The 22,194-nt window shown below is 36.1% G+C and overlaps 1 protein-coding gene across 3 annotated transcripts in view; it reads right to left on the reverse strand.

The window, feature by feature from the left end:
* Positions 1-22,194, reverse strand: part of LOC108698914 (connector enhancer of kinase suppressor of ras 2-like) — a 306,790-nt gene that overhangs the window by 107,809 nt on the left and 176,787 nt on the right. For all 3 annotated transcript variants that reach the window (XM_041572777.1, XM_041572776.1, XM_041572775.1), the window contains exons 6-7: positions 16,638-16,757; positions 5,066-5,125 (exon numbers count right to left, since the gene is read on the reverse strand). In XM_041572777.1, the coding sequence (XP_041428711.1) occupies positions 5,066-5,125; positions 16,638-16,757 (180 nt within the window). The remainder of the gene's footprint in view (positions 1-5,065; positions 5,126-16,637; positions 16,758-22,194) is intronic.

The raw sequence follows: 22,194 nt of genomic DNA on the forward strand, positions 1-22,194 counted from the left end.
TGAAACATAAATTGCTGAAGGATTCTGAAGTCAAATTCATAGGCCAATTGTACAGTAAATTAGGTAATTTATGAAATAAGGAAAGCTCTTGTACTTGCGCATACCAAGATTACTATAGTAGATGGGGGCAGCACAGTTTGCTTTTGAAGAAAATGTTACGCCCCCTGCCTCTTTATCCCACGATGAATCAAGGGAAGCAGGGAATCCTTAAGCTATTTGCATAACGAAGGTAAAAATATATTCATTATATGGCAGTATGTTCTCTACATTAGTTTTAGGGAACTCACAAGGGGTTATATTGCAATTTCGTGTTCACTTTAAAGTGGCAAAGCTGGCTTGTGCATTTTAGAACTTACAATCTAACGTTAAAGGCCAACACAACACACAACACATCTCTCCATATGCTGGAATACCTCCCAACTTTAGAAAATGAGAAAGATGGACAAAAAGATCTGCTGCGTGTAGCATGGTGACATTTGTTTGATCACACCCATTTCTTGGCCACATCCCCTAAATACCTCAACCATTTTACCAAATTTGGCAGAACACATTTCTGGGGGATTTAGGGTCAGGTTTTATGTAATTATAGTTTTGCTAATGAAGGTAAATTGCCCATTAAGCTGCAAGTCACAGCCCAAGAGATCTGCTTATTTTAAATAGTTACAAATGTATCTAAGTGCAATAGTTGAGTATTCTGGTTTCTCTGCCAAAAGTCGCGTATTTAATTACATTTCAGAAACTTTCTATCTTTTTCTGGCTGTTCAGTGTAGATCAAAGTGAAACTCAGGACATTTCAGTAACAATCCAGGGCTCTGAGCTGAGCTGTCAAAATTGGGACTGTCCCATGAAAATCTGAACAGTATGGTATGTTTTGATACATATGAAGGTTTGGGGAGAATCTTTAACTCTTCTCCAGATTACCAACATTTGGAGAAATCTCTAAAGGTTTTATATTCATTTACTTGGGTGCAAAATTGAATGGCTACCAACCAGTACATATAGAAAAGACAAATCTCTGATTAAAATGTTTATTTTTAGAACATGTAGTCTGTTTCCCATCCTCACTTGAAAATCCCTGATCCTCATGTTATCCCTGTTTAGTTGTTTGCTTTGCCAAGAGTTTCTTTTCACCAGCTAGGTGCAGGAATGTTCTAAGCCGTTGAAGTCCTATAACTAAGGGGCCTATTTATCATGCTGTGTAAAATTATTAAAGTTGGAAAAACTGTGTAAAACTAATGGCAAATTAATTAAGCTGTGCATTTTTTATGCATCCCAATTACCATGTTATGTGTGGTTATTTTATAGTTATATTTATTGAATAACCTATTTAAGTCAAAGGGAAACATTTTGGTGAAAAGTAAACTCCCACCTGTTTTACACGAAAGCTTAAATGAGGTAGGATTAGAACCTCTTTAACAATTAGGGCATCATTTATTAAAGGTCAAGTTGTGTTTTTCAAGGGTGTTTTTTTTGTTGATAAAAAAATACTTCATTTTTCGAGATTTATTATGTCCCGACTCCCGAAGCTTTTAAAAGCCTGAATCCAAAAATACACCAGCTAAAACGTGTTGGGGTCATATAGAATGTAATTCTCCTACCGCACACCTGTAGTTCACCAATCCTGCAAGCTGGTGGTGCGTTCCTTCCGTTGACCCGGCAGGGTCCCTTAGCAACCAATTTGTAAAAGAAACGGATCCACACACACACCGATTAATGCAGTCGGGGAATATCCCCTTTTATTCAGCCACCAAACATCAACGTTTCGGGGGGAAAAACACCCACCCTTCATCAGGATGAAGGGTGGGTGTTTCCCCCCCGAAACGTTGATGTTTGGTGGCTGAATAAAAGGGGATATTCCCCGACTGCATTAATCGGTGTGTGTGCGGATCCGTTTCTTTTACACATTGGGGTCATATAGAAGTCAATGGCACTGGTCCCTTGAAACATCCTTCATGATTTTTTTTTTACAGTGCTTTTTTTCTCGAAAATTTAATCAATTTGAGGGATCCAAGGTTTTTTTTTCCCCTGATAACTCGATCATTTAGAAGGTTTTCCCCCTGATTGCAATCAACTGAGGTTTTTTTGTGGCTTTTTCATAAATAAGGAAACATTACAGTTGTGAGTTTATTCGAGGTTAAAAAACCCTCAAAAACCTCACAAACTCGACTTTTGATAAATAATCTTAGAAATCTTGAGTGGCAATTCAGATTTGCCCATGCTATCAACAGTAAGCCATCAATGACCTTTTGTATATAAAAGAATAGAAACAGGGGCCAACCGGCAGTCAACGGATCCACAGGACCAGAGGAATTGAATTAAAAGAATGTTTTATTTATACAACATTAAAAGTATATAAATCTGCATCCACATCCACCCTACGCATTTCGCACCCATTCAGGGCGCTTAGTCGTGGGCTCTGATGATCTTCCCAGGATATGAGCATTTATACAGCCAATCAAAAAAATTATAGAAAACGAAAAGTCCTTAAAGAGACAGTACCTCTCAATATTTAAAGAATTAAATATTGTAGAATTTTTTTTAAAAAACATTGATCTTAATGTGTGGAGATATGCAGAGAGGGAATGTGGTAGAAAAAGGTCTAATATTCAAAGAAACAAGCATACAAATGTATGTATACATATAATGTCAAGGAAGAATGCACTTAAACACAGACCCAGCACTACATATATATATATGCATATATATATATATATATATATATATATATATATATATATATATATATATATATATATATATATATACACGTGTATATACATATGTAGAAACACATCTCCATTTTATCAGAGTTAATATATATTATTAGACTGTATTGAATATAAAGAGAATGTAAACACATAACATGTTACGCCGAATTCGGAATTCATACCGCAGGGTATTCTAGTTTTCAGATTAAAGATCCAATATACTTCTCTTCGAGACAGAATTTTTGATAGATCACCTCCCCGGTTATTGATAAAGTTTTTCTATACCTTGGATACTGAAAAAGTTCAAATCTCCAGAATTGCACAAATGAAAATGTTTAGAAACATTGGTTTCTTTTTTGTTTTTTATGTCAGAAATATGTTCTCGAATTCTTTCTTTCAATTTTCATGACACATATTTACTCTGGCATTTTAGACATGTAATTAGATACATCACATTTTTTGTTTTACAATTAATATATTGTTTGATTTTATGGGTTTTACTGTTTACATTGTCTGCAAAGGTATCGCTTTTTTTCATGACATACTACACATCTCTTTTCTCCGCATATAAAATTTCCTTTTGTCACTAGCCAGGTAGTATGTGATTCTTTTTTGGTATTCACCATACCTGGGCAAAGCATGTTATTTAGGGTGAGACCTTTTCTGGTAACGAACTTACAACCAGAATTGAAGATTTTGTTAAGTTTATCATCTGTCTATAAGATGGAAACATTTTTTTCAATTATACGTTTGATCAGGGGAAATTGTGGGCTGTATGTAAATATACATAAGGGTTTGTATACGGTTGATGCTAGCTTTAGAGGGCCTCCAGATATAGATGTTTGTTTTTGGAGAAGAGAGTGTCTTGGGGTCATGAGCGCTTTTTTAAAGGCTTCTTTCAATAAACTCATATTGTATCCCCTGTGTAGTTACCTGTCTCTTAAATGACATGCTTCTGTCACAAAGGTACAGAAATCAGAGCATAGTCTTCTAAGACGAAGGAATTGGCCTACTGGTATATTTCTTATTAAATGTTTAGGATGTGAAGAAGTGGCTCGTAAGTGGCTGCACATTCTTTGCGGTATAGAGAGGTAATCACATTGTTGCCTTCATTTGACAGGCTGATGTCTAGAAAATGAATCTTGGTGTCCTGGTATTCATGAAATTTCATGAATTCATGAATTCATGAGTGAAACTTAGATTTAAATCATTTCAGTTAATGTATTCTATGAATTCATTAAAGGTTGTTAGATCACCCTTCCAAATGAGGAGCAAATCGTCAATGTATAGTTTAAATGGGTTATAGTCCCTGTATACATTCCCACCCTCCCATATTCAAATTTGCATAGGATGGGGCAAATTATGCTCCCGTTGCAGTGCCTTGTTTCTGAAGATAATATTGATAATCAAAAAGAAAAAAAAATTGTGTGTTAGCAGAATTTCTATTGCCTCAAGTATAACATTTTTTAAAGAGCTTTCATAGTTGCTATACCTATAAATGAAAGGATATGGCTCTTAGTCCTAGAGTGTGTGGGATGCAGGAATATAGAGAACATACATCAACTGTTGAAACCCTGACACCAAGTAAATTTATTCATAGTGGAAAGAACTTGTCCACTGTCTTTAATGTAGCCTGACAAATGAAATACAAGAGGTTGTAAATAATGGTCAATGAGTTCAGAAAGGGGCTCCCCTAGAGATCCTATCCCAGCCACTATTGGTCTACCTTTTGGGGGTCTATCTGGCTTGTGAACCTTTGGAAGGTGATGAAAGATAGCTACAATTGGGTTCTCAACTTTTAAAAAGTCTCTAGTATGTGTTTTTATGATGCCCAAGTCATGATATTTATCTACCAATTCGAAAAGTATGGTTTGATAATTTTCAACTGGATTGGAATTCAGTGCCATGTAAGTGTCAGAGTCCATCAGTTGTCTGATTGACTCTGCCATGTACATTGACTGGTCCATCACTACTATTGAGCCTCCTTTGTTGGCTCTCCTGATAACAATTCAGATTTGCCCATGCTATCAACAGTAAGCCATCTATGGCCTTTCGTATATAAAAACCACAAATAAAATATTCATATATAGATATAAATACAAGATTGTATTATACTAGCCTTCAACATATCCAGTCAAATACTGATGTTTAAGCAAAGCATAAAAAAGGTAAGAGGATTTCAGGGAGCCCTAGGCAACATTTTTTTAAAATTAAACACTTGCACATGCAACTCTTCTCCAAGGTTTCATTAAAGAAATGGGAAATGCAGTGAATACTGTATATTAGCGTCAATAGAAAGCATTTTTTTCAAGTGGTAAATAATGCTAAAAAAATAAATAATAATGAATTGAACTTACGTTTTCTGTAGTTCCAGTAATCACATGCAGTCCATCATATGTAGACTTGATGTACATTCCCTGAAAGGCACATAACTGAAGATGTCAATAAGTCCTACATAAAAAACATTGGAAAGTGAGAATTCTTTCTTGGTTTTATTAAGCTATCACTTTGGACATCAGACTACCTTTTGTCTGAGAAAATTTAAAAAAAAAACAATCCTATGTGTATTGGATGCTTTGAACTCCTCCCTCCCTCCTTTCTGTTTATATTGCAATAGCTTCTATAAAAGATACATTTTTATTAATAATTCATTCAGTAAAAGAAAGGAGAAACTCCTTGTTCATGTATTCCCTGTGAAATAGGAACAAACCAAATAAATATTATATAACACTCTGCAAAGGGGATTACTAAACATTGCTGGTGGGTATGTGGCTTTTAATGCAATGTTTTTTTTTAACGTATTTACAAATTTCTGTAACCAACAACAAACTTTACAGTGCACATGTGCTTTTTGCAGATATAAATGTTGCCGATGATGTGGGAAAATGACCGCTAGGTGAAAGCTGTTCGTTTTAGGAAAATCTGCTGGTGCTGGACATATGAAGGTGAAGAGGACCTATACAGTACAAATTATGCAGTTTGGGTGGGGGATAGGTGCCTAACTTTATCTACATGGTAGAAAAATGTAGGGTTTACATATACTTTAAATGCAAATTATATTATAAAACAAAGGGCCAGATTCAATACCATGAGAAAATTTTATTTTATGGTTTATAATGTAAAAGTTTATGGGCGAGATTCAATTTAAGTGGGAACAAGATTCTAATTCCCAATTCATTCCAGTGTTTTACCATACACTTTTGATGTGATAAACAATTCTCACTGAATTTCATTTGGCTCTCTGGAAAAATTGAACTGAATTAGGAGAAAGTCTTTGCTGGTCAAACTAAATCTGGCCTTAAATTTGAAAATGTACTACTTAATCTCAATATGGGAATTGGACAAACCCCAGCACATTTTTTTAAAAAAAATCAAAGCTAAAATATGCATTTCTCAAAAGAGCAAACATTTTTTTTATATTCAATTTTGAAATCTAACATGGGGCTAGACATTTTGTCAATTTCCCAGCTGCCCCCAGTCATGTGACTTGTGCCTGCACTTTAGGAGAGAAATGCTTTCTGGCAGGCTGCTGTTTTTCCTTCTCAATGTAACTGAATGTGTCTCAGTGGGACATGGGTTTTTACTATTGAGTTTTGTTCTTAGATCTACCAGGCAGCTGTTATCTTGTGTTAGGGAGCTGCTATCTGGTTACCTTCCCATTGCTCTTTTGTTTGGCTGCTGGGGGAAAAAAAGGGAGGGGGTGCAGTACAGCAGTAAAGAGTGATTGAAGTTTATCAGAGCACAAGTCATATGACTAGCCCATGTCAGATTTCAAAATTGAATAAAAAAAATCAGTTTGCTCTTTTGAGAAATGGATTTCAGTGCAGAATTCTGCTGGAGCATCACTATTAACTGATTCATTTTGGAAAAAATAATAATTCCCATGACAGTATCCCTTTAAATCTGTCCCTTACTGTTAGAGAACATTTATGAAAATGTGTGCATGTTAAGGTAGAATGGAAAATTTACAAGAACAAAACTGTAAACCCATGGAATATACTAATTTTGCACTTCTTTGAAATCTATTTTTGCCTTAGTCCCCACTTGTGGGATCAGAAAATAAATTTTTTAAACCTCTATAAGAAAGGTTGGGCTTTCTTAATGTGGTCTTAGGATGTAGGTGACTAAAACAAGGATGTGGAAAGAGAAAGTGAAGGCAATGATGCAGTAAATGCTGTAGTAATGTGAAAACAGATTTATCAAAGAACACTTTTTATGAACATGTGCCTTCAGAATTACTGTACAATGCAAGCATGCATGAAACTCTGGTTCTTTCAGATTATGCTAACATCCTCTTAGTAAGACATGTTTGTTTTAAATATTGTCAACATTCACTAATTAAGATTCATAACAATCCTTTCTTTATGTATAATTCTGTAGTAACAGACTGCTTGTCTCTTTTCAGGGAATTATGCGAGGATTATGACAAGCACAAGGAAGAAAAATGGTGTAAAAGGACAGTCAAAAATGTGCCAATCATAATTTTGTTTAAAAAATTACATATCTGACTATACAGACTGCAGAGAGAACTGATGTGCACTCATGTTTAACCAAAATCATATGATTAGCTATATATACAGTAGTCTATAACTAAGGTAAGGTTGTTGTAGTTGCAACATTTAGCATGTATTGATATTCTGCTTATTCACAATAAGTTCATACATATAAGAAAAGAGTAAGGCTGGAACTAAACGGTGCACGTCCTTCTGTTCCGTCCAATGAGTGGAAGCGCAGGTATCATGTCAGTTGCGCCAAATAGAATGTATTGCTGAGACTACATGGTGCACATCCTTCCAATCTGACATGATGAGAGCCAGCACAGGCCGTCATGTCAGATGCGCTGAATCTAATGTAAGTAAACAAATGTCGCATCTACAAACTTATTTCATACGACACGACTGTCGGATGGAAAAGCTGCACATTGCATCTTCATCCGAAAGTTGTGTTGGATGAAATCAGTTTGTAGATGCAACATTTGTATTACTTACATTAGATTTGGTGCATCCGACGCAACACCTGCACTTCCTCTCATCACGTCGGATCAGAAGGACGCGCACCGTGTATGTGAGGAAAACTCATCCTGGTGGTCTAGTTGGGCGGGGGGGACGCCTGGGTGCGTTCTATTTGTATTCTGATTCCTGTTTTGACCCTGCCTGCCTGACTTTGCTGACTTCAGTGATCCCGACCTCTGCCTGTTATCCGACTATTCTGAAATCCGTTATCCGACCCGTGCCTGGCTTGACTCTTCTGATCTGATCTTCTGGTTTTGACCCTTGCCTGTCCAACTTCGCTTGTATTCTACCCGCACCGACCCGGCCTGATTTGACTACGCTTTTGTCTGTTCCTTGAACTGTGACCTTCTGCCCAAAAGGACGTTGCTAACGATTGTGTCGCTCTGCTCGTCCAGAACCCTTAGCTTGGCTCCTCTCTTTATAAGACCTGGCAGCATCCAATTAGCCGAGGGCTCCTCCCGAGGTGAAAGGCAGCTGTTAAAGGCGGAACCAAGAGCCGAGACCAGGGAGCCTAGCATTGGTTCTGGATTTTGGGTACCAATCGAGAAAGTGTAGTTCCAGCCTAAGTAATACAAATGGTGCATCTACAAACTGATTGCATCCGGCACGACTGTTGGATGTGAACACTGCACGTTGCATCTTGAGCCGACAGTCGTGTCGTGTTGGATGCAATCAGTTTGTAGATGCGACATTTGTATTTCTTACATTAGATTCGGTGCATCCGACGTGATGCCTACGCTTCCTCTCATCGCGTGGATTGGAAAGGCGCACCCTGTAGTTCCAGCCTAAGGGAGAAGAATTGTGGGATCCTTAACTTGTCATTTCTGTATATCATTCTCACACCTCATTGCAGTTAAAACCTTGATACATTTAATTGAACCAATGCATTACCCATAAGGGTTTAACATACCAGGGAGTTCCACTTCACGTATCTGAACTGAAAGAAGAAGAATAAATTACCTCTACCTATCAGGGCCCATATAAATTGCCAAACCCTTTTTGGATACCTTCAAAGTTGCTTAATCCCCACCAATGGATACTAATTACTTTAAATAATCCTTTAGTATCCTAAGTGCAATAATTTGCATTTTCAGTTTTGCTTCAGTGATTTCTGTGAAAAAGTGGCATACATTTTTAGCTTTGAACTTCTTTCGCTAATGGAAGCAATGTCGAAACCTTGTAATTACAACTTTTTGCTGTTCAGACTATTGTGCATGATCATCAGGGTTGTACTGGATTAAGAAAAGAAAAATAGCTACTGTGCTGTTTGCTGATTCTGTTTTGCAACTGACCTAATTTTTAAATTACTAGCTAAGGAATTCTAAATATTATTTTCTAAAAACATTTCCATGCTTGGTTGGGAAAACAGATTATAATCTTATTCTGTAGAGAGTATTGTAAGAGAGTGTGTTAGCTTGCCTAATAATTGTAATATATATATATATATATATATATATATATATATATATATATATATATATATATATATATATATATATATAAAATTATATATAACAGATACAGTCTTAAAATAAAGAGCCCTAAAGAAGTAATTTGTTAGTTTTCACCCAAAATCCTTGCACTATAGTGACCTAATAAAATTGAAGGAACAGTCCTCAAAATATGACTTTAGGACTTTTACGGGGGTTATTTACTAAACTCTGAATGCAAAAATCATGAAAAATTCATGATTTTTTTTAAATAAAATCAGAAATAACACATGGGTGTCCGAATCTGAAAATCCGGCATCTCAGACCTTTTGAGGTTGCATAGTCAATGGGAGAAGTCCGAATACTTTTTTGATGTACTCTGGGTTTTTGGCAATACCCCAAAGTTTTCGGAGTTTGTGGGCAAAATTCAGAGTTTTCAGGCCAAAAAGCTATGAATTACAGGAAGGCATCTTCCCTTGACTTCATGTTAATTAAATAATTAATTTTTTTTAAAAATATATCCTTTTTCTCTGTCATAATACAACTGTACATTGTACATTGATATTGTTAATCATTATTGGTGGTAAAACAATTATACTGGGTTTAATTAATGTTTAACATTTTTTAGCAAAGAATGGAGATCCAAATTACAGTAAGATCCTGTAAGGAAGCCTTACCCTGGTGGTCTAGTGGGCAGCGGGGGCCACCGCCGTGTCCTTAGCGTGGACCCCCGCTGCTCACTTCTCTCCTGTGCCGGCTTCCTCTAAGGCGCGCACCGCACGCACGTCTTTTAAAGGCACAAAACGCTGGCGCGTGACGTCAGCGCGCAATGGTGCCAAATTCAAATTTGGATTTCAGCACACTGCCCATTGTTAGGTTCTATTTAGAAGTTCCTGGGTGTTAATTCCTTGTGAATCCTGACTGATCTATTGTGTTTTGACCCTTGCCTGTCTGATTTACTACTCTGATCTCTCCAATCCTGATCCTGCCTGTCCGTGACTATTCTGACCTCTCCAATCTGACCTTTGCCTGTCCATCGACTATTCTACGATCTCTATCCTGATTCCGGCCTGTCTGACCATTCTATCTGCTTGTGCTGGCCCGGCCTGCCTGTTCGTGGTGCTGTTCTTCCTTCCAGTATCCTGGTGAGACGATCGTGCCCCTTTGCTCGTCCAGAACCGTTAGCTTTGCTCCTCTCTCTGTTAAGACCTGGCGGCATCCAATTAGCATGAAAAGGCTGTTAAAGGCGGAAGCAAGAGCCGAGAACAGGGAGCCTAGCATTGGTTCTGGATTTTGGGTACAAATCGAGAAAGTGTAGTTCCAGCCTAAGGAATACAAATGTCACATCTACAAACTGATTGCATCCGGCACGACTGTTGGATGTGAACACTCCACGTTGCATCTTCAGCCGACAGTCGTGTCGTGTTGAATGCAATCAGTTTGTAAATGGTATATAAGGCAGAAGTGACAGCCGAGACCAGGGAGTTTAGCTTGGGTTCTGGATATAGGGTGCCGAACGTGACAGATCCCTAACCTGGAAAACCCCAGGTCCCAAGCATTCTCGATAATAGGTCCCATACCTGTACCTAAAGTGAGGATTCAAATCTCTTAAGTAAATACGTTCTCTTTTAAAAAGGCTTTCCCTATAGTAGTGTTGGCAAATATTAAATCTTCGGATTTGAAACTACATATGTATAAGGGATTTGTGAAGTTCTTCACTATCTGCAGCAGAATGGCAACTCTGCAGGTCAAAAAGAGAATATGATTTACTGCCTTCTGATGACCTGACAGGGCCAGTATGATTGTAAAGGCTATTCATGTTTATTTTTCTAATGATCTCTTAGGTGAGTCAATTGAATGCCCACATCTTTCTTCTTTAATATGAGCATTATAACCTAAAATATTTTTAATAACTTATCACAAATGCACGGACACAGATTGTGTTTTCTGATGGGCAACCGCATTCAGAGAACAGACTCCAGTGTTTTGTACAAAAGAGGAACTGAATCTTATTTCACTATTCTAATGAAGATGTCTTGAATGATGTCTTGAATGAAGATGAAAATAAATCAAAGTCTTCCACATCCACCCAATGAAATAATCATTATCCATTTCCTTATAATTTTCCTAGGCTATATAAAGAATTGAATTAAATTAAGTAATATAAAGGACTTAGGAAGTGACGAGTTCTGTTTCCACCTAGAGAGGCATTCTTCCTCTGAAGAACTTAGAAACATAGTTACACAGAAACGTATAGTTTCTAGTTGATCCAGAGGCAGGCAAAAAACCCATATGTAGCCATCTCTAATTTGTCAATTTGTGGAGGCAGAATTCCTTTCCTTTCAGCAGTCTGACTAACTTTTTATAAAGATTTCATTATAGCAACCTTTTATTTTGTCTCTTGCTAGAAACAAATCCTATTTTTTTTTAAACTCTCTAATATGTCAGTATGATTGCTTTAGGGGAAACCGTTACAGCTCTCACAATAAGAAACTATATGTGCACCTTGAAATGAAACCTCCTCTTATTTCGAAGTATATCCGCACGTCCACTGTAAAGAGCTACTGGTGAATAATGTATCAAAGGGTTATTATTCACCTCCTTATATGTTTATGCATAGCCCACACAAATTGTCAGCCTTTCTTCAGTTGACGAGTATCACTTTCTATAGATAAATGTATTATTGACAAGTATTCCTAATTCATTCTCTATTAAGAATTCACTTATCTTTGTCCTAGAAGTATCTTTCATATTTTTAATTTCTTACCTGCATGTTTTTGTGTAAGTCAAGCTAGTGATGTATAACTAGACTTTTTGCAAATGAGTTGAGCTATTAAAAGGAACATGTAAATTGAAATATAATGTGAGCTTCATCTCTTGGGAATCAGTAGAAAGACCTGGGACATATTCCATATCCCTCTCTCAGCAGTGAGATTTTGATTGACTTTTCACAGGTCAAATACATTGGTGTGGAATCCTTTGTCTAGATTTTATTACAGCTGTTTTCAACTGTTTCAGATACAAAGCTGCGTGAAGAGTAGATTTCTGAGAGGGGATATTAAGGAGTAACATGCTTATTTCAGAAATGGTAATTTCTTATTGATTTATTAAAATGGGGGTTTTTAATCTATTATATATAAAAATATTTTTTATTTTCATAATATGAGCTCATATTAAATGTTACTTTAGGTCATGGTTCATGGTTGCTACTACTTTTAAGTTATGGAGGTCCTATACCAAGAGATAAGGGGAAACAATACCAGTGGAAAGTGAGTGAGTCATTATGTAAAGATATAAAGACAACCTACCTTTGAGAATTAAAGAAAAAATACTTACTCAGGGATATTTAATGGACTAAAATGGTTTGGCAATGGTCACACAATGCTGGCATAGTTACCAGTTTGTGTAGTATGGATATTGTATAATGTGTTTTTGTGGTAAAGGTATGCTAATTCAAGGAAGGGTGGTGGTCCAGTGGTCTCAAGCTTCCCTTGCCATTCATTGATGGGCACAAAGTAAATAAAGCATCAGGGGTAGTGATGAGCAATTTTTTTCAGCCAGTCGTGGCATTTTTCTATCTGCAAATGTTTTCATTAAACTGCTGCAAAAATTTGACAAAAATGTCGCCATAAGAAAAAAACATCCATTGACTTTAATGCATTTGGACAAAAAAGTAGCCATAACAAAAATGCCCATTGACTTTAATGCATTTGACCAAAAAAGTCGCCATAAAAAAACGTCCATCGACTTTAAAGCATTTGGACAGAACAGTCACAGACACAAAATCGGCCCATTGACTTTAATAAATTTGGAGCAAGAAAAATTGTTGCGTGTGTAAAATATTGTTGTGCATAAAAAAAATTGACGTCCATTGAATTTAATGCATTTAGACAAAAAAGTCACTAAAAGAAAATACGCCCACTGACTTGAATGCATTTGGAGCAAGAAAAATTGTTGCTTGTAAAAAAAAATTGACGTCCATTGTCATCAATGCATTTCGCACATTTTTTGCCGTTCTGCAACTTTTTAGGCGAAACGGGACAGATTTGCCAATCACTAATCAGGGGGAACCAATAAACTCATTTGTTTTAGCGAGTAACTGTAATTACAGCTGTAGTTCAATATTTTCTGAATTGAAAAAGGTGTTCATTGTGCCATTCAGGGCATTGCTATAAGATGTATATTCAAAATACAAAATTGCTCCCTGTTATGGAACTTTGCTATATTTTGTAATCTTCATAAGAGTTTAATGTGGCCCAAAACCTAAGCCTTGTGCCCTCCAAATAGCATTTCTCTTAAAGAAATGCAGTCAGTTAACACACATTCAGCTGTAATATGAGAATGAGTTTTCCTGTAACAAATTGCATAATATTGCAAATTCCCTTCCATTATTATTGTATGGGTTAAATTAATCACATTTCTATTAACAGTAAATTAATCATAATTTGCATTCATATTTCAAATCATTATAGTAATAATGCCTTTTATTGCCCTTTAATTGCAATATAGGTTTATCATTATCTATACTTTTTTCAAAGATAAAAATAGAAATGTGTGATGTTAGGTGAGTAAGAATGCTAGTTAATCTATTTTGAAGAAGTCACTTTAAAAATGCATGAAAAAAACAAATCTGGTCTTCTGCTTTGAACCAGGTGCAGACATGAGATAACTGCCATGCTATAAGAACAGCTGTGTTCACTGATGTTTTGAAACCTACAGTCACGGGAAATGGAGGCAACTGCCACCATCTGTACAAGAAGTGCTGTGACATTCAGGGGCATATTTATCGAGGGTCAAATTTCAAATTGAAAAAACTTCAAAATTCTAATTCAAAAAGACCAACCGAAATTAAGTCAAAGTTTTTTTTGGTCGAATAGGTCAGTTTTCGATTGAATAGGTCCGTATGAATTTGAATTATACGAATCAAATTTTAGCGCATTCGATCGATTTCGATTCAAAGTTTTTCCCCAAAAAAACTTGACTCCAAATAGGTTCTAGGAGGACCCCCATAGTCTAAAACAGCAATTCGGCAGGTTTTAGATGGTGAATGGTTGAAGTCGAAATTTTTAAAGAGACAGTACATTCAAATCGAATTTGGACTATTCCCTATTAGCTCGAAATTCGAATTTTTTTCATTCCAAAATTCACCTCCACCTTTGATAAATCTGCCCCTCAGTATGGGATTGCTTGGCTTGTAATGAAATCTACAAAATCATTTTCTGGAAATATAATGCAATGCATCAGTTTCTTGTTAGGTATACTAACACACTAAATAGCTGATCAATGAAAACAAATGCACAGCGCTTACTTCCAGAATACGATTCTTAAAGGGATTCTTTCATGATTTTTATGATGTAGTTTTTATTTCTAAATTACACTGTTTACACTGCAAATAATTCGCTCTACCTTGCATGTGGGTGTCACAGACATTTTCCTAGATGGTGACCCCCTGTGACAAGTTTGAAGTCCTGGATCATTGCTGCTATTGACAAGCTGAAACGTTTGGCGTGTGCAGCAAGTTCAGTATATAAAACATGGCATTTTTAGTCTTATTCATTTTTAGGGTTTCCTTCTCCTTCTGATCACTTATTGTATTAAGATTGCCTTGCAGGGCTAAGGTCCTGAGTCCAGCTCCCACCTGGGCACTTTTTGTATAGAGTTGAGCTTGGGTTACCTCCAAAAAGCCAAAACATATTGGTAGGTAATTCAGCTTCTGAAAAAAACGACTCTTCTGTGTGTGCAACTGTGATAGGGGATATTTACTGTATGTTTCTCTGGATCGGGGACTAAAGATAATGTCTGAACACTCATTTGCTGTATAGTATGATAAAGCCTTATGAATTCTGTATATAAAACATAATAGTATGCGTTGGTTATGGAAGTGCAGCCCTGCAAATTTATTTCCAGCATGAAAAAATAGAGTCATATATCATTGAGCATATGCTTATTCTAGGTAAACAGCATGTTAGATATTGGTGCTGCAATTATAAAGTGGCCTGGGGATTAAGGTGCAGATCAATTGGTACCTCCAGAAAATGACCCAGAGTTTGTACCACCAACATACAATATGTATACCACTTCAGCTACATATTATGCAGTCTACTCCTGCCTCTTGACAGGGGTTGATTCCTAATTCTGATGGTATATTTACAGTATCACTGTGCAGGAGCTGTACAAAATAATTTGTTTAGGCAACCAGTTCTTTCTGAGAAATGAACTTTCTGGTAGTAGCAGAGAGGTATGTGGGATTCTTTGGGATTCAGCAATGCTTCCCAACAAAACATCTGCATGTAGACAATTAATTAAGTCACAAAATAAAGCCTTCATTTATAAACCCTAGATACAAATAAAACATGAATATAGAGCTTTCGTGTTTAGTAAAATCTATAAATAAAAATAAAAGAAGTCTAGAGAAAAAGTGAACAAAATCTATATCACGTTTAATATTCTGTGCCCGGAATGCTAATAGAAAGCAAAGAGTGGCTTAGTTTGTGTTTCAAATAGACAGCATGAATACATAGAGTGTTCTACATTTTTCTGGCAGTAGATCTGAACACTGTTATTTGCTCAGCCGGACACAGGTGGATCCTTAAAGGATACTTCACAATAATCTTAGATCTTTCCATCTCTGCATAATGATAAACTAAATAGAGAACACAGAATGCAGAACACAAGGTCAAAAACACTTGACCCTGAAGGGACTGAAACGGGGTCCAGCATGTTCTTTGATTCTGCATAATTTTCGTACTTTCTATCTAGAGGGCTAGATTCTCTTTTTATGCCTATGTATTTAGTGGAAATAAAGCTAAAACTAAGATTCATGTTTAAAATACTGGAATACATATGTTTGAAACCTAAAAGGCGATTTAAAGTCTAGTTTTTGAATTATGTACCTACTTGTTTTTCCTGTCTTCCTCCCTTCTGGTCTCTTGCAGTACCTAATCAATAGTGTAGCCTCTGTTGCTATGCTTGTGGGCAGGCCAGTGCAGGAGCAGTAGGCCTGCCTTATCTTGTTTGATGGAACTGATATTAAAATCACTATATTGCACTATGACAAATTTGATTTGGCTGGCAATAACTGTGACAGAATGACAGCCCAGCGCACGCTGAAGGGTCTAATAAGATGAGACAGGCCTACTGCTTCTTCCCTGGTCTCCTTCTATGAGCCAGCAGGACCGCTGGTGGCTGTATTACCTCTTGAATAAGGATCACAGTAGATTGGAGGTGAGTGAGATAGGGCAAACCTGAGAAAAAAATTGCAGTTGTAATTTTTGATAAATTTTATATATGTATATCGTATCTTTAATAATAGCCTTAAACCTATATATTGCTGTAGATTAAACAAAAAAAATGTCTTGTACAAAATCTGCCTACTTCCAGATTCATCAGTCACTGACCTGCAAATCAGTTAAGGAATGGTCAGCAGTTGTCTTTAAATGTGTGGATTATTAGTGCAGTATATTAGTAAAATCAGTTACAGATCTTACCAATCCTTCGCTGGGCATAATGTTGGTGAGATGAACAACTTCCAAATGAGCAGATTGTGACACCAAAGAATCCGACGAGAGAGAAATGATGTGATCACAGATCCCAGATAAAGTTTTACACTAGGAGAAAACACACAAAAATGATGCGCTCATAATGAACAAGTAACTAAACCCAGCATAGCAGTTCTGTATAAAATATTCATAGCGTTGTAAATAATTCATGCATTATTGTTTAAATGTCTAAGAATAGACTTTTCAGTTCAGAGCAGAAATTGTCTGCAAGGATCACTGGAGGATATTCTCTCTCTCTCTGCAAAATGAAATAAACATTTTCTTTTGACCACCTAGCTTATTATTTCTACTTCAGGTGGTAATCAGAGAAAGCAACAGCAGATTATACTGTGAAATTGCCGGAAATCTAGAAAAGTAATTCAAAATTATAGTCTGCTATTGCCTGTTAGAAGCATCAATACTATTTTGATTAAATGACATTTCATGTGCTGTGTACGGTTCCAATAATTCCTTGAATGAACACTAAATCTGGAAGGCAATAAAAATGCAATTATGGCAAGAACTATATGCAACTGAATTCATTCAATCTGACAATTAAAACAAAAAGCCTATACAAACGTTTTTATAATTTCTTTTTAACCGTCATTATGATAACCGTCATTTCAACCGTCACCATTCAAATAGTGTCCCAATTATACTCATGGAACTATGCACATAAGTAGAGATTAACAATTTCACCCGGTACAGTTTCAATGGGGGAAAAAAAACCTTCCCAGCTGATGTCATTTCTGCCCCTTGTCTTCCACATTTACTACTTGGATGCACTCCAAGAATCAGCTGTATTCACTACAGTGCATAACTGATGGAAAATGAAAAGGTTTTGGACAACCTGTTTTGAAAAATTCTGGCCTGAACAACTGGGAGAAAGAATATGTAGATGGGCCAATGTTTTCTATGTAGAATAGTTGTAACAGTAGTAGAAAGGAACTTCTCTAACAATGTAAGAAGATGTATATGCTACTGCAGATCTTTAAAAAGCCTTAACTGCAATGCCATTTTACCTTCATGTTGGCTTTTAAAGGAGAACTAAACCCTAAAAATTAATTGGGCTAAAAATGTCATGTTTTATATACTGTACTGAACTTATTGCACCAGCCTAAAGTTTCAGCGTCTTAATAGCAGCAATGATCCAGGACTTCAAACTTGTCACAGGGGGTCACCATCTTGGAAAGTGTCTGCGACAGTCACATGCAAAATATCAAGCAGAAAATTAGGTTTGTCTGTAATAAAAGCTGATGCTATGGGACAGAATATTAAATGATGATGCTAGTTGCACTGGTTTTTGTGCTGTCATGTAGTAATTTATCTGTATTAAAGGGATACTGTCATGGGAAAATTTTCAAAATGAACCATTTAATACTGTTCCAGCAGAATTCTGCACTGAAATCCATTTCTCGAAAGAGCAGATTTTTTTATATTTAATTTTGAAATCTGACATGGGGCTAGACATTTTGTCAATTTCCCAGCTGCCCCTGGTCATGTGACTTGTGCACTTTAGGAGAGAAATGCTTTCTGGCAGGCTGCTGTTTTTCCATCTCAACTGAATGTAACTGAATGTGTCTCAGTGGTACATGGGTTTTTACTATTGAGTGCTGTTCTTAGATCTACCAGGCAGCTGTTATCTTTGTTAGGGAGCTGTTATCTGGTTACCTTCCCATTGTTCTTTTGTTTGGCTGCTGGGGCCGAAAAGGGAGGGGGGTGATATCACTCCAACTTGCAGTACAGCAGTAAAGAGTGATTGAAGTTTATTAGAGCACAGGTCACATGACTTGGGGCAGCTGGGAAATTGGCAATATGTCTAGCCCCATGTCAGATTTCAAAATTGAATATAAAAAAATCTGTTTGCTCTTTTGAGAAATGGATTTCAGTGCAGAATTGTGCTGGAGCAGCACTATTAACTGATTCATTTGGAAAAAATTTTTTTTTCCCATGACAGTATCCCTTTAATTACTAATCAGCCTTATATTGAGACATTTATTTTCTTTGTGTTCTGTATATTTTCTGAGTCAGTCCCTAAGCTCAGTAAGTGACAGCAGCACAGAGCATGTGCAGTGAATCAGCAGAAAAGAAGATGTGGAGCTACTGGGGCATCTTTGGAGACACAGATCTTTACTGCTAAAGGGCTGTGGTTGCCTTGGGCTGGTACAGAAGCACAAAACATATTGGTTTATTGTAGACTATTGGTCTATGTTTTTTTAACATCAAAATAAGAAGCCTTCTTATACATCTATGGCATGGACATTTAAGTATTAATTACTGTTTTTTTAAGGGCCAGTATATCCTAAAATTGTGTGAAATGCAAATGGTCAATTGGCATATATTATGGGACCTCTCATTATTCTGTATGTTATGAGATAGGGGTGGTCCTAGCTCTTTGAAATTATCCACAGACGGCTAGTGTGTAAGAGCCTAAAACTGTAAACTTTTTAATATTTCAGTTAGGCAAGCCTTAGGGAAAATAACAAAATAAGTCACAGTGTCCCCTGTTTTTTTTTCTCATGCCCTTTACTAAAAGCATAGGACCCAACTGCAAATTTTGTTTAAAATCTCTAAAAAAGTGCTATGTTCATTTTAGTATAGTAATGCTCTTTTAAAGGGGTTATTCATCATTAAATTAACTTTTAGTATGATGAGTGCTATTCTGATGCAATTTGCAATTGGTTTCCATTTTTAATATGTGTGGTTTTTGAGTTAGAGATTCAGAAGAAGGTGGCAAATAATTGAAAACATATTAAATGAAAAAATAATGAAGATCATTTGAAAAGTTGCTTACAACATACTAAAACGTGATGAACCACCCCTTTAATGTATAGAATATTTACAAATCATTTCCCTTTATAACCCACAGAAATTGCAAAGCTTATGCTACACAGATATAAATGTGTGTGAATGATGCAAGTAGCTCTTTAATGTAAAGCAGTTTTTACTTGCATTCTCTCTAAAGCTATTGGAATCTACACAAGAAAACAATTCCAAGCTTTGGTGGGAGCACCCTAAGAGGAAAACAGCCATAGTCCTATTATGATTTTCTCTAAACTGTCCTGCTTTGCCTAGTTTGAACAAGCAATCACAGCTAGCTCACCCCAGTATTTAGATACATAAAGCTCAGCTGAATTGGCATAATATGCAAATGCATTTTTCGGAAACATTTGTGAGCATCAGCAGAGAGAGGCTGCAATTTACTTTCAGATTACTGCAGTCAATAATTAGTTTCCGCAATGTGTAAATGAGGCATAGCTAATCAAGTTATAATGAAGCCATACTCCTGGAGTAATAGTGACATAAGAAAAAGCATGACAACAACTTAAGGGTTTTATTTAAAGACTGCATTGTATTTACAGTGTTAAAAGGAAGTCCCGGTACATTGAAGAAAAAAAAGCGACATTTTAACTACAATCTAAGAACCAAGATAATGCAATAACAGAATAATTAAATATTAAATGATTACTGTCTTTAGTAAGCTATGAAAGAAAACATCTTTGTATTGTGGACTGTCAGTTTCCAGATGAGAGAGTAGGGAAGAGGAAATTGTTCTTCATACAGTTACCTATGATGTCACTATAACAGTTTGATTTGGCCCCTAGTGGGCAATAAATGGAATATGATAAAGGGGCATATTATATACACCACATAATAAGTATGCCCCCAAGTGTATACAGAAAAAGTGTTAGGGCGACTATAAATATAAATAAATAAATATAAAATAATGAAGGCCTAGTTTCCATTTGAAGGTTGACTGATTTCTTCAGTAATATCTATCAGGGGTAATACCTATAATTTCCAAAGTTGTAGCATCTCAGAGGGGTGCTGTAGACTTTCAATTTTAGGGCCTAAAATTATATATAACTTTTCATTTGAATTAAATAACATGCATCATACCATATATTTGCATATCATACAATAGAATCTGCAGTGTGTCAATGTCCATACTCGTATCCCAGGTCCAAGGCACTATCCCTATCCCAAAGAGGTTCAGAGACCTATCTTATCTGTTTCTTGTTGGTAAACATGTGTCCCACTATTTTAAGGGGCAGATTTATCAAGGGTTGAAGTGAATTCGAGGGAATTTTCGAAGTAAAAAAATTTGAAGTAATTTTTTGTATACTTCGACCATCGAATAGGATACTACGACTTAGAATTCGATTAGAAGTAAAATAGTTTGAATATTCGACCATTCGATAATCGAAGTACTGTCTCTTTAAAAAAACTTCGATTTAAATACTTCGCCAAATGAAACCTGCCGAAGTGCTATGTTAGCCTAAGGGGACCTTCTAGAGCAGTTTTTTTGAAGTCGAAGAAAAATCGTTCGATCGATGGAAGAAATCCTTCAAGTCGTTCGATTCAAAGGATTTCATCGTTCGATCGAACGATTTTACTTTGAACGCAAAATAGTCAAATTCGATGAAAAAGACTTAGATTTTCGAAGACGAAAGTAAAGCCATTCGATGGTCGAATGTCGAAGTATTTATCACTTTGAAATTTGACCCTTGATAAATCTGCCCCTTAGTGTCCATATACATAACACTGAAAAGAAGCCCTCTGCAGATATAATTTTACTAACACTATTACAGTATATTCTGTACTTACAGTATGTGATTTAAAAATGACCTTAGAATTGAGGGAATAAATATCACCTTTTTATATATGATATATATTATGATTTCCTATGATATATTAATTATTATAACATCTGAACTGAAAAGATAAGAATAAGATGCAAAACTGTAATTCCAGCAGTGGTTTGTCTAAAAAATATCAAACCATAGCTAGAAATGTGATATTTAAAAAGCCTGAAATGTAAGTTTAAAGCTTCTCAGGAGGGGAATGTGCAAATGGCTTCTGAATGAATTAAATGTTAATGTACATTTTACTCGGGATGCATTATTAACAAAGTTGCTTGGATAATAAAGAGGGACTTGAGTGACTGAAATGTATAGTATAGCATAAGAAGAATATGTTCAAATGTTATTAAAAACCAGGGACTTGGTTTTTTAGCTAATAATGCAAGAATGCTAAGCATCTAAAGAACATTGTGGCTTTTTTGAGCACTTGATGAACTATATGTCCCTGTATAAACCAGCATTATAACTCTTAATCGTGTATATGGTACAGTATGTGTTGCTGATGTATAGCTGGAATTAAACTCATCTGAACTAAACTGAACTAAACTGAATTAAACTGAGTGATTGTAAAATGTAATTCCCTCCCTCCCCAGCCTGAAGCTGTTGTAGTATGGTGGGAATTGTAGTTTACACAGTTGGAGAACTGCAATATTGACATTCCTGAACTTCCTAATGACATGTGGATTTTATATTGCAAAACCCATAGGGGGATCTTTTCTCCAAAACTTTAAAGGAACGGTAACACCAAAAAATGAAAGTGTTGTAAAGTAATGGAAATACTGTATGTACTGTTGACCTGCACTGGTAAAACAGATCTGTTTGCTTCATATAAACAAGCTGCTGAGTAGCAATGGCAGAAATTG

The sequence above is a fragment of the Xenopus laevis genome, chromosome 8L (assembly GCF_017654675.1).
Source record: "Xenopus laevis strain J_2021 chromosome 8L, Xenopus_laevis_v10.1, whole genome shotgun sequence".
NCBI classification, from domain to species: Eukaryota; Metazoa; Chordata; class Amphibia; order Anura; family Pipidae; genus Xenopus; species Xenopus laevis.